This window comes from Nuphar pumila, chromosome 13 (assembly GCF_984573655.1).
Source record: "Nuphar pumila chromosome 13, dmNupPumi1.hap1.1, whole genome shotgun sequence".
Lineage (NCBI taxonomy): Eukaryota > Viridiplantae > Streptophyta > Magnoliopsida > Nymphaeales > Nymphaeaceae > Nuphar > Nuphar pumila.
This window is the reverse complement of record NC_143261.1, coordinates 17175150-17192865: the sequence shown is the minus strand read 5'-3', so window position 1 is coordinate 17192865 and position 17716 is coordinate 17175150. Positions and strand designations below refer to the sequence as shown.

Here is a 17716-nt window from a genome sequence, read left to right as displayed (position 1 = left end):
GTGTGTGCGTGAGAGAGAGAGAGAGAGAGAGAGAGAGAGAGAGAGAGAGAGAGAGAGTTGTAACATGTTTTAATGCAATTAGTGAAACATTATAAGTCTGGTGCGTGGTGCAATAATTTATAAACCGTGGATATGCAGACAATAAGTCTATTTTTCCTAGCTAAGGTGCCCGATATGCTTGCTTGTTGACATTTATCAACATTCTTAACATAATTGTTGCTTGGTTTTTTCTTTTTTTGTTTGGGGATAACTGGAGAAAACTACCTTACTCACTGATGAGCTTACCCTCGAGTCCCCCTTGCCCATTTGGGAGAAACTTTAACTTCAGCCTTAACAGCAAGGAATGCGCACCCTCGTCCCTTCACTTTGATGATATTCATGAGTTCCCCCTACCAAATCCCTCATGCACTCTTAGTGAAAGAGATGCAAGAAGTTGAAAAGCTCGATTTTCTCTCACTGTTCACCAAGAGACTGAGCAATGGTATTTATAGATTAAAACGATAGTACAGGGAAAAAATGATAATGCATACAGTTACACAATACACGGGTTACTGTTTAAAACGGTAATACAAAAGAGAACTCTAGAGAAGTCTGTCCAGATTACCATTTATTATAAAACGGCATTACTGAGAGAAGTCTTTTTTATTATCGTTTTTGATAATCAAAGAATTCTGGACAGTTTGAGAATCTTGAGTTGGAACCGGACTCTCTGAGTCTAGACTCTTTCGAATTATCACGTCTGCACTCTTTGGGTCTACTGTGTTTGTGTGATCTTTATCATGTCCCTGCAGGCTCAACGTGGGGTCTAAAATGTTTAGCTTATCTCGAAGAAAAGTGATACCTGAGAATGAAAGATGTTTAGTCTGGCTGTCGGCAAGCTGGTCAGAGGAGTTGATGAATTGAACTTGGAGATGTCCTTTTTGCACGTGATCTTGAACAAAGTGAAAATTAATTTCAACATGTTTTGTGCGGGCATGAAAAACTGGATTTGCGGTGAGATATAAGGCTTCAAGGTTGTCACACCATAGAATTGGTGAAGTGGGCCCACAACCTAGCTCGTGGATGAGAGACTTGAGTTAAAGAAGATTGGATGCAGCACAGGCAAAAGATTTGCATTCAGCTTCAGTGCTGGAGCGGGCAACTATCCGTTGCTTGCGAGAAGACCAAGAGATTAAGTTGGATTCGAGAAACATTGTGAAACCACTCGTAGACTTGCAATCATCGAGATTACCAGTCCAATCAACATCGGAGAAGGCACTAAGTTAACATGAGGAAGATCATGAGAGAAACAAACCATGATGAATAGTCGCTTTGATATAGCATAAAATACGCTTGACGACCGACCAGTGGGCAGCCGTGGGCTGGTGCATGAACTGACAAACTTTATTGACCATAAAAGCAATATTAGGCCATGTGATGGTGATGTACTGAAGATCGCCCACAATGTTGCGATATAAGGTGAAATCATGGAGGGGTGCATCATCTTTGGACATCCGAGAAGTGATACTTAAAAGGAGTAGAGATTGGTTTTGCATCAACCATAGCGGCGCGATGAAGTAAGTGTATAAGCACGTTGGGAGAGAAGAAGCCTTGACCAACCATAAAGAACTTCAATGTCGAGAAAATAATTAAGACGACCCAGATCTTTAATGGAAAAAGCAAGACTGAGATGTCGAATGAGTTGCTGGATAGCAACCATAGAGCTGACAGTGATTATAATATCAACATAAACCAATATATACAGAACCAAGCCACGATCTTGAAGGATAAACAACGATGCATCAGAGAGAGAAATATATGAAACCCTCAGAACTGAAGGTAAGAGCTGAGTCGTTGGTACCAGGCACAAGGGCTTGCTTGAGACCGTACAGGGCTTGATCTAGCTTGCATACATATCGGGAAAAAGCAAGGTTTTCAAAATCAGGAGGTTGTGCCATATAGACCTCTTCAGAAAGAAGACTGTTTAAAAAGGCATTATTAAAGTCCAACTGATGTATATGCCATCCTGACGAAACTGTAAGAGCAAGAACAACACAAATGGTGGAGGGCTTTACGACAGGACTAAAGGTCTTAAAAAAGTCAACACCTTTCTCTTGATGAAAGCCCTTAGCAATGAGACATGCCTTATAACGAGCCACAAAATAATCAACATGTCGTTTGATGCGAAAGACCCATTTGGAACCAACAATATTATAATGAGAACGATGAGGAACAAGGTGCCAAGTGTGGTTAAGGCGAAGGGCATGAAGCTCCTCCTCCATATTCGTGCACCACTTGGGGTCAAGGTTAGCCTGTTTGAATGTAGTTGATTTAGGGGTAAGAAGAACAGAGTTAAAGCAAGGGATAAAGGGTAGCGGGTAGCGGTCAAGGCACAGGGTTTAAGAGAATGGGTCATAGAACGAGTGATCATGGGGGTGAGTGTGATCAGGTGGGCGAGTGACAATGGATTCAGAGAGGAGAGAAAGATGGTATGGGAGAAGAAGAGTCAGGTGAGTCGGGAATAGGGCTCATAGGGGAAGAAGGGATAGGTGAAGGAGGAAGGGAATAGGCAAGGGGAACGACCGAGGGTGAAGAGGGCGGAGGAAGAGGGTCGGGAGGTAGTAGAACAACAGGAGAAGGAATAACTCATGCTGGAGGAAGAGGAACAGGAAGAGGAAGACGAGAGTCTAAAGATGGACTCATAAAAGTAAACATGATGAGAGATGTAAACACGAAGCTGAGAAGAGTCTAAACAAAGATAGCCTTTATGACGAGAGGCATAGCCTAGAAAAATATAGGAGAGAGTCTTGGGTTGAAGTTTAGTGGTACAGTAGGGTGTTAATAGGGGATAACATCAATCCCTAAAGACACGGAGATGACTATAGTTGGGTGATTTACAAAAAAGAAGCTCATACGGGCTCTTACGATTAAGGACAAGAGTTGGGAGACAGTTAATAATATAGACTGTAGTGCGAAAAGCATCGAGCCAAAAAGAGTCAGACAGGGAAGAAGTGTGTAATAGGCTAAGACCATTTTCAAAAACATGTCGGTGTTTGCGCTCAACAAGACTGTTTTGTTCTAGGGTGTGAGGGCACGAAAAATGATAAAGAATATCATTGTCTCACAAAAAGTTTTCAAATTCATGGTCAGTAAACTCTCCTTCATTATCAGTTTGAAAGGTACGAATGGAGAGTTAAAGTTGCTTTTCAGTAATATGCTTAAAAGTCTTAAAACACTAAAAAACTTGAGACTTGGTTTGTAACAAAAAAAATCACGTAAATCGAGAAAAATGATCTACTATAAGAAGATAAAAACGAAAAGCTTCTCGTGAAGATACTGGAGCTTGCCCCTAGACACCAACATGTAGAAGTTTCAGAGGGAACATTATAGAAGAGCAAGATTTACCAAAAGAAACCTTGTGAGCTTTGCCAATAAGACAACTCTTGCACTCTTTTATTTTGTTATGCTTATTAACAGAAATATAGTGATTAGAATTTAAGTAAGAAACAATCTTTTTATTTGCATGACCAAGGCGTTGGTGCCATATATCAAAGGATGCTGCTTTGCTCGCATATGCCCCCACCTGCAAATGACCATCAACCTTGATTGGATAAAGTCTCGCATTGGATTTTGGTTCCCTGAGGAAAATCATGTCTATATGTCGGTCCTTAACACATAATTCAAAAGGAGTGAATTCAAAAATACAATTATCATCTTCAGTAAATTGGCCCATAGATAACAGGTTCTTTGTGATAACAGGAACATAAAGAACATTCATTAAGTCAAATGAAGAGTCATGAGCTTTTAGAATAAGATTACTGGTATGTGAGATATGAAGCATCTTACCATTACCAATCATGATTTGCTCACCCCCTTGATATTGTGATTTCTGAGAGAAGTGGTGATCATCCATGGTTAGATGATTTGTAGCACCGGTGTCAAGATACCGAAATTCATCAGTATTTTGCTGGAGAGACATAGCCGAAAAGGTTTTAAGGATATCCTAGCACGTCTTGGCCACATGTCCACGTTTGCTGCAATATTGACAAGTAACTACTCCACGAGCACCCTGCGTTTGGGGCACATGATTGTTGTTGGACATATTTGGAGGTTTCTCCTGCGTCCTCTACGACAGCCTCGATAGAAACCGTGACCGCGTCCTCTACCCTTGAATGTAGTAAAAACAATTTGTTGTTGTTCTTGAGTTTCAGGAGGCTTGACATGAGTGAGGTGCACACGACATTCTTAATTGAGGAGCAGATCATACAGATTTCTGAAGGTATACATGGCTAAACTGGTTATAATGAAAGTTACAAAACTTTTATATTCAAAAGGAAGGTTGTTTAGGGTTATTTGTACTTGTTCTTTGTCCTCTACAGGATAATAGGCAGCAGCAAGAGAGTTGGATAAAAACTTGATACGGTCCAGATAGGACAACATCTTCATACTTTTCTTTTTGATAAAAGTGAGGTCTTTCTTCGGAAGCATGAGTCTCAAAGGAGATTGAGACCCATATGCTTTCTCTAGAAGAAGCCAGGCTTCACGAGCCATTTTTGTTCTTATGATTTGCCCGAGAACAATTTCAGAAATAGTTGCTTTAATTCAATTGAGGGCCAACTGGTCAAAACGAATCCAAATAGGATAATTCGGATTTTCGATCTTACCTCCTTCGACAGTGAAGAAATCTAGTTGGGGACAGGATTCATTAACAAACTTGAGGAGATCCTAGCTAATCATAATGGATTCAAGTTGTGATCTCCACAACAAGTAATTGTCTCAATTTAATTTTATCGAGAATAGGCTAGCGATGGCATTCCATTGAGTCATGGAGGACGAGAAAGACAATGAAGCGGCCATTGAAAGCTTGCTGGAGATGGATGACTCTGACACCATGAAAGAGATACAAGAAGTTTAAAAGCTTGATTTTCTCTCACTGTTCACCGAGAGACTGAGCAATGGTATTTATAGATTAAAACGATAGTACAGGAAAAACAATATTGTATACAGTGGGTACAAAAGAGAACTCTAGATAAGTCTCTCCAGATTATCGTTTATCATAAAACGGTGTCATTGAGAGAAGTCTTTTTGCTTATCGTTTTTGATAATCACATAATTCTGGACAGTTCGAGAATCTTGAGTTGGAACCGGATTCTCTGAGTCTAGACTCTTCCGACTTATCACGTCTGCACTCTTTGGGTCTACCATGTTTGCATGATCTTTATCACTTAGCAGTACTGTTGTTGCAGATGTGAACACGCGTGAAATGAAGTGCCTTGTATCTAATGTAGTTTTGCACCTGATAGCATTTTTGACTCAGTTTGCCATCTTCTGGTTGTTGAGGTGTGCTGAGAGGCTCCAATGCCATTCAAATAAAAATTGTGACAACAGATGGTTGTCGGACATATTTTACAAAGCTCAAGCTATGTCACAACCTATGCCACGAATATAAATGATATTTTGAATATATTGTGATTTTTATCACAATATTTTCAAAGGCTTGTATAATGCTAGGGCCTATTTTGGAAATATTTGTGGTAACTTTTATTATGTTTTTGTTTACACTTTCATATACTTTTATATTAAAACATTTTTATTTCTCAAGAATTTCTCACGACTTTCATATGAAAATGGGTCATTTTCTTGCAGTGGGTGAAACAAATGCTCCCTCATGGGGCTTGCGAAGTAATGCAGGTTTTAGTGAGGTTCGCTAATTTGGTTGTGTGAACTTTACAACATATTATATACATAGATCGTCATATATTTGCGGATCTTCTTAAAGATCGATTATTAAAAGAGGTTTGCATGGTATCTCGTGAATGCTGTACTATATATGCCAATTTAGTATGGTAGTTGCGAACAAGTTTCAGTTATAAGATGTTCTTCATGAGGTCCACACAAAAAATGTGTGAATCTACTTTTTAGTGAGAGTTTACAATATCAGGAGAGTGTATCCATATATTGCGCAAACCTTAAAAAGTTTGCTCATGCAAGAGTGAAAAGCTCTTAAAGAAGACAGACATTTGAGAATTTGAAAATGGGGTAGATTTAAAAAATCGTGATGCATTTTGAGAAATGTGTCATTTTGTCGTGTTCAGATATTTTTCATAAGAAAAACAGGCTGAAAAAAGTGAGAAGCTACTGGTGTTGTGTGGTTGAATCTGTGAGCCCCTTATTGAAGGAATATAGGGAGAGGGGGGTTGATCAGACCTCCTTTGAGAGAGAGAGAGAGTTGAAAATGGAGGTGCACAGGAGGAAGGCGACAGAGTGGCAGTCGATGGAATGTTTTCTTGAGAAAGCAATTTTGTTATTATGATCTAAAAACATGTGAGCAACGTGGTCATGTTTTGGGCACGGTTGGAAGAAGAAAAATAGTAAAAAAAGTGAGTATAAAAGAAAATTTTACTTGGAAGAAGAAACATAGTATGAAAAGTGAGTAGAAAAAAAAAATTACAACTTGGAAGAATTCACGGTGCTCACATGAATTTTCTTGGAAGAATCTGAGAAAAACATCGTTTTATATAAGTATGAAAACATATTCGTTTAAAGAATATAAAAACTAAGAAAAATGTGTTTTATCATGTTAATATCAAGTTAAAAAATATTATATTTTTTAAACAGGCGATGTTTTAAAATATCGTGTTTTCTTGGTATATTATTGCCCTTTGAGAATATCAATTGCTCAAAAAGTTGGCGATATTTGTCACTTGGTTTGGATGAGTAATTGGTGAGTGGAATACCATATATAGGCACCAATCATCACATGCATGCCTACAAGTCCCTAGCTTAACATGCCATCAATCTAATACTTTAGCCTCCATCTCTCTCAAAAAACAAAAAGAAAAAAAAAAGTTTTAGCCTTCATAAATGCAAACCTATCAAATATCACAAGGATAAATTAACCATTAACACTCTGGACGAATATGATTGTGATTGCACCATTTAAAGCCATTTACAGTAGGCTATCTAAAATGTCATCTATGACCTCGGATAACTCCTCCTCAAGTTCCTTCTTTACTTCCCTCTCTACTTACTTCTTTGCTTCCTTCTCAATAGCACTTCGTTTGTTCTTGCTACCATGCTTCTTTTTCTGCAACATCAAGCAATAATGTCGCATGCAACTAAAAATATATTGTGACTATGATATCAACAGCTATCATTTGAAGGCAAGTTCGTATATAGTTATTTGTCGCATGTGTATGAAGTCTGAGATGCATTGGCAATTAGTGAAATAAAGTAGACTTTTTTTTTTGGAAGGTGAGTTGGGGGTAAGGCAGACCCCAACCAGTTATTATTCAACGTACCACTGGGTTTTGAGCCTGCAACGTCCCACCACAAGGAGACTTGCACTGACAGCTCCTACCAACCAAGTGGAGGCCCTGTTGGTATAAAGTAGGTTACATGGTAGCGTGGCATTGGGTGTGGTTTGATTTTAAGATATGAGTATTAAAAACAGTGCCTCATAATCAAAATTAACACAAGGAAAAAAAAATTAGCTCAAGCCAATCTCAAGCCTAAAAAAAAGTTCATTAGGAGCTTATTAAGCTCATAAATAAAGGTGTTAAAAGCTTTTTATCAATATTTATAGAGAAGTGTCTATAGTTTTATTTAACTAGCAATTTTGTATTTATAGCTGCCATGGTTTATTAAACAATTAAATAACATGCATAAAGTTTACATTATTGATTTAACATAAAAGATAGTTATAGTAAAAGAGTGATGATATATATATGCGAATTTGCACATGTAACAGTTACACTATGAAGTTTTTTTTTTTAAAATTAATATGCTATAAAGTATAGTAAGTCCGACTTCTATAGACAACCCTTCATTAATGCTAGGTTTGTGGCATCATACTAAGAAAATCTAAAATTCCTTGCTTCTGAGGGTGTCAATGGGTTCGGACCAGTGTTATTAAAAAATGCACCTCAAGGCGCAAAAAGCGTGCATCACCTCAAGGCGAGGGCCTTTGTGCTTTGAGGCGCAGGCATAAAGCGTAAAAGCCTCGAGGCGTATGCCTCATACGCCTTGAGGAGTACGCCTCGAGGTGAGGCGTTCACGCCTCATTTGTTTGGTCAACTAAGGGTCAAAGCCCTCATTTGACCAAAACTTAAATTTTATAAAATCAAGGCCCCGACCCTAATGAGGGTCGGGGGCCCTAATTTTTCTATCTTCTCTCACAATCCCTCTCTCTCTCGTCTCTCACGGTCTCTCTCTCTCTCTCTCAGTCCCTCACTCATCTCTCTCGTCTCTCACCTCTCGTCTCAGTCTCTCCCACTTCTCTCTCTCGCCTCTCGCAGTCCCCCTCTCTCTCTCTCTCTTGTCTTTCCACGTTCTCTTTTGAGTTGGAATCGGTGTAGCACTGTCAGCATTATTCTCTTGGATGAGGAATAGTAAACAATTATGTTTACTTAATCATAGTTATTATTGTCACAGGCCTATTTCCTTCAATGGGCCAGCGCGGCGCGACGGTCCTTCCTCACCGCCGCAAGCCTACTTGTCAGCTCGCTTGCCGATCGCGGAAGCTTTTAATCAGAGTGCAAGAGAGCAAGAGAGAATAGAGGGAGAGAAATTGCAATCACAAGGAGCAATCACAACGAGGGTGAACAAAAGAAAGCTCAACGCATTTACTTCATTCACAATTTTGCCCGCAGGCTATTACAGTTCAAGTATATGGGTTGCCCCTTCGGGGTATTGATTCACCTGAACCGGGCAGCTTACATCAGACTCAACAAAAGCAAAACAGACTCTAAGCGCAACTGTACACTGTAAGTCGCAAGGTAACATGCTCCCCCCTTCAAATCATGCGCCGTCCTCGGCGCCATCTGTTTCGTGGTAAGCCCTGACTTTAGCCGGGTAGCGACTGTTCATTCGAAATGCAGGCTCCCACGTTGGTTCCGTTGTTTCCTCTCACTACACCAAGTATTTCTTCGCTTGCCCCAAGTAGTTGACCTTGTGGCGAAGGATCTGACTAAGGTGCTTCTCGGCCCGTTGTGCTGCCGTGGCCCTCTGCATGATGGGAGCGCGTTGTGGCACACTGCGTTTCGGGTCTCCATCATCTGGATGGAACTGCTTAAGGTTGCACACGTGGAACAACGGGTGCACCTTGAAGTCTGGGGGCAACTCCAACTTGTATGCCAGCTTGCCCACCTTCTTTGTGATGGTGAAGGGTCCCCCATACTTTCTGAGTAGTCCGCGGTGCCGCCCGCGGAAGATGCTTGTGCGACCAGGACATAACTTCACCAACACTTGGTTTCCAACTTGGAACCCTGCGGGCCGACAGTGTTTGTCTGCCCACTTTTTCATTCTCTTTGCCGCTTTGTGTAAGAATGCCTTCGCCAACTCATTTTGCTCGTGCCAGTCGCGAACAAACTGATAGGCGAAGGATGACCTTCCCTTTTCTTATGCGGCAAGAGTGTGCGGGGTCAGTGGCTGCTGCCCCGTGGCTATCTCAAACGGAATGTGGCCTGAAGACTCGCTCTTCTGCAGATTGTAACAAAACTGTGCCACATCAAGGAGCTTCACCCAATTTTTCTGATTGGCACTAACAAAGTGCCTAAGGTACTGGCCCAGTATCCCATTGATGCGCTCTGTCTGCGGATGAAAGCTTATTGAAAACAACAACTCAGAGCCAAGTAGTCGAAATACTTCATGCCAGAACTTGCCCGTAAAGCGAGCATTGCGATCACTCATAATGCTCTTTGGTATGCCCCAGTGCTTCACCACATGCTTTACGAACAACTCTGCAGGGCACTCCTTGGAAGCTAGGATGAAGGTGACATACTTTGAGAAATGATCCACCACAACCAAAATGGAACTGAGACCCTCTACCTTCGGCAGACTAACAATGAAGTCCATGGAGATGCTATCCCAAGGACGTTCTGGAATTGGTAGAGGCTCAAGGAGACCGGCAGCCTTCTAGTTTGTCCCCTTATCTTGTTGGCAGATGAGGCATGTCCGCACATACCCTTCAACGTCGTCTCTCATCTGCGGCCAATAGTAGCCGCGCTCAAGGAGTGCTAAGGTCTGCTCCTGACCAAGATGGCCGACCCATAGTGTATCATGGCACTCCTTGAGTAGCTCTCGGCGAAGGCTTCCCCACCGTGGCACAAAGATGCATCCCCCTTTTGTTACGAGGAGGTCATCTTGTAGCCAAAATCGCCGAGTGTTCCTTGCCTGCGCCAGAGAAACAAGGTGTTGTGTGGTCGGATCCTGCTGCGTACCTTCGCAGATGCGGCTCATCAATGCACCCTTCAAATGCACTTCAGAAGGCTCCACGCGCGCAACTGCCAGTTCAGCCCTACGACTCAGGGCATCCGCCACAACATTGATCTTTCCAACCTTGTACTCCAAGGCAAAGTCGAACTCAGCCAAAAACATCTGCCATCGAGCTTGTTTATGCATCAACTTCTTCTGCGTCTGAAAATAGCTCGTGGCCATATTGTCCGTCTTGACGATGAACTCGGCACCCAAAAGGTAGTGCTGCCAGGTCCTGAGGCAATACACAATGGCGGTCATCTCACGTTCATGCACTGTGTAACGCCTCTCTGCATCTTTCAGCTTGCAACTCTCATATGCAATCTGATGACCATCTTGCATAATAACTCCGCCAATGGCAAAGTCTGAGGCATCCGTGTGGACTTCAAAGGGTCTTGAATGATCCGGCAGTCGCAGCACTAGCTCCCTCACTAAGGCTTTCTTCAAGCCATTGAAGGCATTTTGGCACGCTTCTGTCCAGAGCCATACCCGATTCTTCTTTAACAAATCTGTGAGGGGTGCAACAATGAGGGAATAACTTTCGATGAAACACCGATAATAGTTTGCCAAACCGAGGAATGCCCGCAATTCTGACACTTTGCTTAGCGGAACCCATTCCTAGATGACCCTTATCTTCTGCTCATCCATACGCAGCACACCACGCCCCACAACGTGGCCAAGGAAGCTGATCTTCTCTTGCCCGAAGAGACACTTCTCTCGTTTGACACAGAGGTCATTCTCCTTCAGCACCTGAAACACTGTTCGCAAGTGCCTGACATGTTCCTCTATGTTGCTGCTGTAGATCACGATATCATCCAGATAGACTACCACAAACTTGTCTAAGTAAGGGTAGAAGATCTGGTTCATTAAAGTCGTGAACGTGGCTGGAGCATTTGTCAACCCGAATGGCATTACTAGAAATTCGTAAGCACCATAGCGGGTGACGCAACTTGTTTTTGGCTCATCATCTTCGACAATCCTCACCTGCTACTAACCCGATCGCAGATCTAGCTTGGAAAAGATACGGACACTGCCTAGCTGATCAAACAAGTCTACTATTAATGGCAATGGGTACTTGTTCTTCACTGTGACCTTGTTCAAAGCACGATAATCCACACATAACCGTTTAGAGCCATCATGTTTCATCTGGAAAAGAACTGGGGCACCAAATGAGGCTTTTGATAGACGCACAATGCCTGCGTCCAACATCTCGTCTAGCTGCCTGCGCAACTCCTCCAGTTCAGCTGGCCCTATACGGTATGGAACCATTGCGGGAGGCTTCGCTTCCGGGGTCAACTCAATCTTGTGGTCGACCTCACGTCTTGGCGGAAGACGCTTTGGCAATTCCGGAGGCATCACCCCCTGAAACTCCTCCAATAGTGGGGCTAGGGTCGGCGGCACTGCTGCTTCTACCTTCCCTTCATCTGCACGCACTGCAACTAAGAATGTCTGCTCCCCATGCTTGACACCCTTCTTCAGTTGCATTGCCGATAACACTAAAGACTTGTCTTTCTGCGTAAGAAACTGCACTGTGTGGGACATGTCTGATTCCATGATCGTCAATGTGTTAAACTTTGGCAGCATCATCACATTCTGGCTTCGCAGAAACTCCATACCCAGAATCACCTTGAAATCGTCCAGGGGCACCACAGAGAAGTTGGCTTTGCCGAACCAACTCCCCACTTGAGTAGCCACATCTCTTGCTTTACCAAGGATGGGCTTGGCCTCAGAGTTTACTGTTTTGATAGTCCTTTGCTTTGGCCCAACTTTCAAGCCCAATCGCTCTGCCTCTTCCCGCGAGAAAAAGTTATGTGTGGCTCTGAAGTCTATCATTGCTGAAGTAGACTTTTCATTCATAATGACTTTTACGTACATAAGTTCCTTATTGACCTTCATGTTCTTAACTGCGCAACTTCTAGCTGTGTTAATCGATCGCATGACCCCCATCCTTGGTTGCATGGTCTCAGTGTCACTGCATTCAGTATCACTGCATTCTTCCCGTGCAGCATTGGCTTGCTCGTCGTCCTTTACAAGGCGCTTTGGGCACTGCCTGGCGATATGTCTATCACCGCAGAACCAACATGTCACAACCACACCCTTGTTGTTGTTGTTATGCTTTGTGAAGTTTTATTTTTTTTTGGATTGATGGCGTGTCGACGCCTCACCTTTGTCATTGCGCTGCTCATCCTTCTTTCCTCTGTGGTCAGGCTTCTTCCCAACTTTGGATGATGGGGTGAAAGGTTTGCGCTGAGTGTCAACTAAGCGCTCAACCGCCACATATGCATCTTCCAAAATACTGGGGTTGCTCCTTTCCACTTCAGACTGTGCCCATGGCTGAAGTCCCACAATGAACCAGTTGAACATGTCGTCTTCTGGCATGTTAAGTATCTCCAGCATAAGCTTCTGGAACGTTCTGACATAGTCTTGCAAAGAACCAGTGTGTTTGAGCTCACGAACCATCCGGTAAGCCTGCTTCTGCGCATTTCTTGGCATGAAGTAGTTGCGCAACTCAATTTTGAAGTCATCAAAGATGTCTATCACACATTGACCCCTCTCCATGTCATTGCACTTCCGCCTCCACCAAGCGATAACATCTCCATCAAGTAAGGCCGCTGCAGCCTTAATCCTCAGATCTTCGAGGGTCACATTCTGGATATCTAAGTAGTCTTCTACTTGGAACAAGAAGTTCTTAATGACCTTGCTGTCACGAGAACCATTGAATTTTGCGGGTCTTGGTACATCAATCCTTGATGGTCTTTCACCATGTCCGCCATTTAGGGTCACTGTCCGCTGCAACGTACGGTTCTTCAACTGAAGCTCCCCTACTTCAGTCTGCAAGTCGGCCACTGTAGTCGTCAACGAAGTGACCTGCCCCATTAATAAAGTTACCTGCTATTGCAGGCTCGCCACCACATCATTCAATCCATTAAATGATTCACATGCGCATGAATTCACTTTCTCATGCGAAGTCACCTCTTCCACCAGCTTGTTAACAGTTGCAGCCAACTCTTCTTGGCTCCGAGGTGAACTCATCTCCTCAGCTTCAGCAACTGCCTTGCCTTTGGTGTTGTGCAAGTTTTGATAAGGCGCCACGATATCTTGCTCACAAATCGCAGCCTGTCGGCGTGTCTGTCGACACCGACTCCGGAGTCCCTTCCCCAGCACGAGAGCGGGCTCTGGTACCACTTGTCACAGGCCTATTTCCTTCAATGGGCCAGCGCGGCGCGACGGTCCTTCCTCACCGCCGCAAGTCTACTTGTCAGCTCGCTTGCCGATCGCGAAAGCTTGTAATCAGAGTGCAAGAGAGCAAGAGAGAATAGAGGGAGAGAAATTGCAATCACAAGGAGCAATCACAACGAGGGTGAACAAAAGAAAGCTCAACGCATTTACTTCATTCACATTTTTGCCCGCAGGCTATTACAGTTCAAGTATATGGGTTGCCCCTTCGGGGTATTGATTCACCTGAACCGGGCAGCTTACATCAGACTCAACAAAAGCAAAACAGACTCTAAGCGCAATTGTACACTGTAAGTCGCAAGGGAACAATTATAGTTTCTCTTTTTATAACCATGTATGTCTCTTATTTGGAAACGATTACTTTTTGCAGGTAGCGACAAAATTAAAGGTGTGTCTCTTTTCCATTTTAGCAATCTAGTTTTAGTCAAAGTGTTTATAGAATTTATTTGTCTGCTATAGTTAAGCTCTCTATTGTTTTGGTTATAGTTGTAGTTGATGATCTGTTTAAGGATATTCATATCCTTTTGTCAAGAATATAGACAGGCTATGCCTGTTTTCTTTTTACGTAACATAGGATGCAAATATTGTTAATACATTCTGTTGTTATTTGTAGGGGTTTAACTCCCGGCCACACTCTATTTTTTTTTTTACTTTTTTCAGTATTTATTTGAGATTTTTTATTTCTTGTTGGTTGTTGCTTCATCAATAAAGCAATTTTTTATTTATTTATAATTTTAGATATTTTTTATAGTTTTTTTAAGTTAATTTTTTTTTTAGGCTTAGGCTTACGCCTCGCCTCATATTTTGGTGGAGCGCCTCGCTACGCCAACACTGGTTCGGTCCTTTGCCAAAATGGGTGTGTTCAAACCTGGAGCCGACTAATGATTTGTGTATCAGCTTTGAATTCAGATCCAACCAGATTTTTTATAAGAAAAACCATACCTGAATCCAATAAGAATTACATAAACTAAAACCCGTTCAGGCCCAATAAAGTAATATTTTTAAAGTTTTTTTACATTGAAAATTTGTGGATCTTAATTGGAACAGGGTTTGGTATAAAATTTCATAAACCATACCGACCATTTAATAATCAGACCTCATGGGTCTGATCCCGATAGTTAATCGGACCCGCTTCTTGGTAACCAAACCCTAACTCTGTAGGATCCGGCATAGGTAGATCCGGTCATACCCGATCCGTTGATATTCCTACTTGCTTCTGATACCTACTGGATCAATGCGTACACAAATTTAGTCAATAAAGCAGGGAAAACTCACCGAACTCTTATCTGGCGAATCTGGTTTTCCCTTGAGTGCGCATTCTGCAAAGAGAAGTAAATGCATCATGAGACTCTTCAAATTTTGTTTAGGGTGCATCTTTGGATTTGTGGAATTGGGTAGAATTGTGATCCAAACATTTAATCAAAATTCTCTTTTCTCCAGTCTTTGAAGGAAAGATTTTGCAGCAATGTTTTTTTATAATCCATGTGAAAAACCCTTTCATCACCGATCGCACATAAGCTGACCTTGCAGCAAAAAACGCCCTGTGAGTCATCCCGTCAACTTGGTGACATTCATAAGTCTCCTCTACCAGATGAGCGAATGCCCTTGTGGGCAAGATTTTGATGTAATTAAGTTCCAATTCAGCATATCACCCTAGCATTATATTTCTAACCTGATATGTGTTTGAGCGTAAGCATTTCCTACTTAATTAGTCAAATTTTGAGTTGGACTAAAGTTCAAAATAGCAAAACTAAATCCAAGTTTGACAATTAATCCGATATGGTTTTCTTCACCGAATCTGACTAAATGGATCTGGACTCAGTCAAATATTTAACCTCTCCTCAACTTTATACAACCAATGAACAATTCTTTTCAATCCCCACCACACATCTCACTTGGGAACTGTGGGAGTGGAGCCACTAACATCTCCATCAACTGAGACGTGTCGTAGACGTGTTGTGGGATTAAACAAACGAATAGGAAATTAATCAACCTCTTGACAGAGCCCGAAGGGGTTCGGCATAGTTTTTTTTTTAATTTATAACCCCAAAAAACTCTCCCAAATACCTGGTCGCGTTGGCTCAGCCTACTATACTTATGATCATTGTACCGACAGCCTAAAACTTAGAGGTTATGACCCCTATACTCGTGATTCGCTTGCACAGAGGAGAGAATCGAACCTTGACTGCCCACCTAGCAGCCAAGGCCCCCCACCCCACTACGCCAACCTCCTTGGGGTTGGGTTTGGGTTTGGCATAGTTGAATGGGACTCATATGTTAGGTAGGTGGTCTAGGTTCAAATCTCATGAGTGTCATTCTATTGTGTAAGCCCACATTCTGAATCCGAGGGTAACAAGTTTCTGGAGTTTTACTCTAGCAGAACAGCTATCGCAAGTATGACAGGGTTTAACGAGCATGACTAGGTCTCTGATCCTGGGGATGGTTTCTCCGCGTAATAAAATCTAAAAAATCAACCTTTCGACTGCTCACCTGCATGCAGTTCGAACCCACAAGATTTACACCTGTAATACCAACGTTTTCGGCCAGGCTTGTCACACAGCTCGCAGAAGAAACCCAAGCCCCCGTAGCCGGGCTTGGTGGCGAGGACCAGCGCGTGCTTGTGCTTAGGGTGTTGAATGCTCGCGGGGATGTTGGCACACCGGGGGTGCATGTCCAACCCACAGGCCTTGCACTGGTAGAAGAAGTCGCTGCCCGTTAGACGGCACGCCTTGTAGCTGAACACTTCTCCAGGGTACGGCGGGACCGCGACGAGAGTGAGAGGGTGCAGCGGATCCCCCAGGTGCTGAAGAAGCTCGCGAGGCAGCTCCACGCACGCCGGATGGAGGAAGTATTTGCAGGGACCGCAAGCGTATATCATGCTTTCGCCAGAGGAGGAGGAGAGCTCTTCCTTGCATCCGGAGCAACGTAGACTTCCTTTCTGGGTGTTGATCTAAGAGATGTTGCAGAGCTGCAGGGGGTGGGCGTGGCTGAAATGGGGAATTGTAGGAGGATGTTGCGAGCTCTCCATTTCTCTGTCTGTCGCTCTCTTGCACAGATGGAATTTCAATGATCTATGAATGAAGGGTTCAAAGAGAGGAGGTATATTACAAAGGAGGGGTGCGTTAATCTCACGCGGATAGAGGGGAGAGGGTGGTGTATGTTCGCCCCCGATGATTCACTGAATCCCACGTCTGTGTTCGGGGCTTTGAATGAGCACCACGTATACAAGCACATGGGGCTCGTATTCCCTTGTATGTTGACATAACTTTGCATCGGACTCTGGTGTTGTTGCAAAGACTTAAGTACCCTTTATTGCTATTCTTCTCATAAAGTGATGGTTTGAGAAAATGACAAAAATGCCTTTCATTCAAAAAAGAAAAAACAAATAGTTCAAAAAAAGGACAAACATGTCCTCCATCCAGAAAGTCGAGGATGATGTTGACTCTTCAAAGTCTTCTTCTTTTTCTGTTCAAAAAAAGGACAAACATGTTTTCTTCTTCTTTCTCCGTAAAACACTGTAAAACCCTTTCTCTCTCTAGAGAAGAAATCAAGGGAAACAAAGAGTTCTTCCTGGAGAAGGCCATGAACATCAACCCTCTCACTCTCTCTCCCTTCTCTCTCTACTTCTGTGCACATTCAACAGACGATCCTACATTGCTGCATCGTCATCTTCTTCTTCTTCTTCTTCCTTCTTCGTAAAACACTGTAAAACCCTCTCTCTCTGTAGAGAAGAAATCAAGAGAGGTAAAGGGTTCCTCCTGGAGAAGGCCATGAACACCAACCCTCTCACTCTCTCTCCCTTCTCTCTCTACTTATGTGCCTGATTTAGAGTTTTTGCCCTTACAGAAGGGGGGTCCGGGGGCTCCCCCCCCGGCGCGGATCCCGCTGCGCGGTCAGCGAGCGGGGGTCCAGGGGGGACCGCCCCTGGCGGGGGGCTCGGGGGGAAGCGCCCTCCGGACCAAAAATTTTTTGGGCCTTCCAACAATGATTTGTAGTATTATCGGGCTTTCCTACAGCAATTTGTAGTATTTGTAGTGTCTTCCGTAAATCGCGAAACGCTATAGCGATTTGTAGTGTCTTCCGCAAATCGCTATAGCGATTTGTAGTGTCTTCCGCAAATTAGGACCAACTTGTCAGAGTCATATCTCCCTAACCGGAGGTCATATTCCAAATCTGCGATTTGTAGTGTCTTTCGCAAATCGCTATAGCGATTTGTAGTGTCTTCCGCAAATCGCTATAGCGATTT

At 43.0% G+C, this 17716-nt stretch overlaps 1 protein-coding gene across 3 annotated transcripts; it reads right to left on the bottom strand.

The window, feature by feature from the left end:
• Positions 1–40: 40 nt before the first annotated feature.
• LOC149817944 (protein VACUOLELESS GAMETOPHYTES-like) lies at positions 41–16539 on the bottom strand. 3 transcript variants are annotated; one of them, XM_089984598.1, is made up of 3 exons: positions 15961–16539; positions 14746–14789; positions 41–456 (listed from the first exon to the last, which is right to left on the bottom strand). In XM_089984598.1, exons 1-3 carry the CDS (start codon positions 16346–16348, stop codon positions 454–456), a joined length of 435 nt encoding a protein of 144 aa, XP_089840724.1. In that variant the 5' UTR covers positions 16349–16539; the 3' UTR covers positions 41–453. The 3 variants fall into 3 exon arrangements, with proteins under 3 accessions (XP_089840724.1, XP_089840723.1, XP_089840725.1); XM_089984597.1 differs by lacking the exon at positions 41–456 and adding an exon at positions 6837–7066; XM_089984599.1 differs by lacking the exons at positions 41–456; positions 14746–14789 and adding an exon at positions 6837–7066.
• Positions 16540–17716: the final 1177 nt, after the last annotated feature.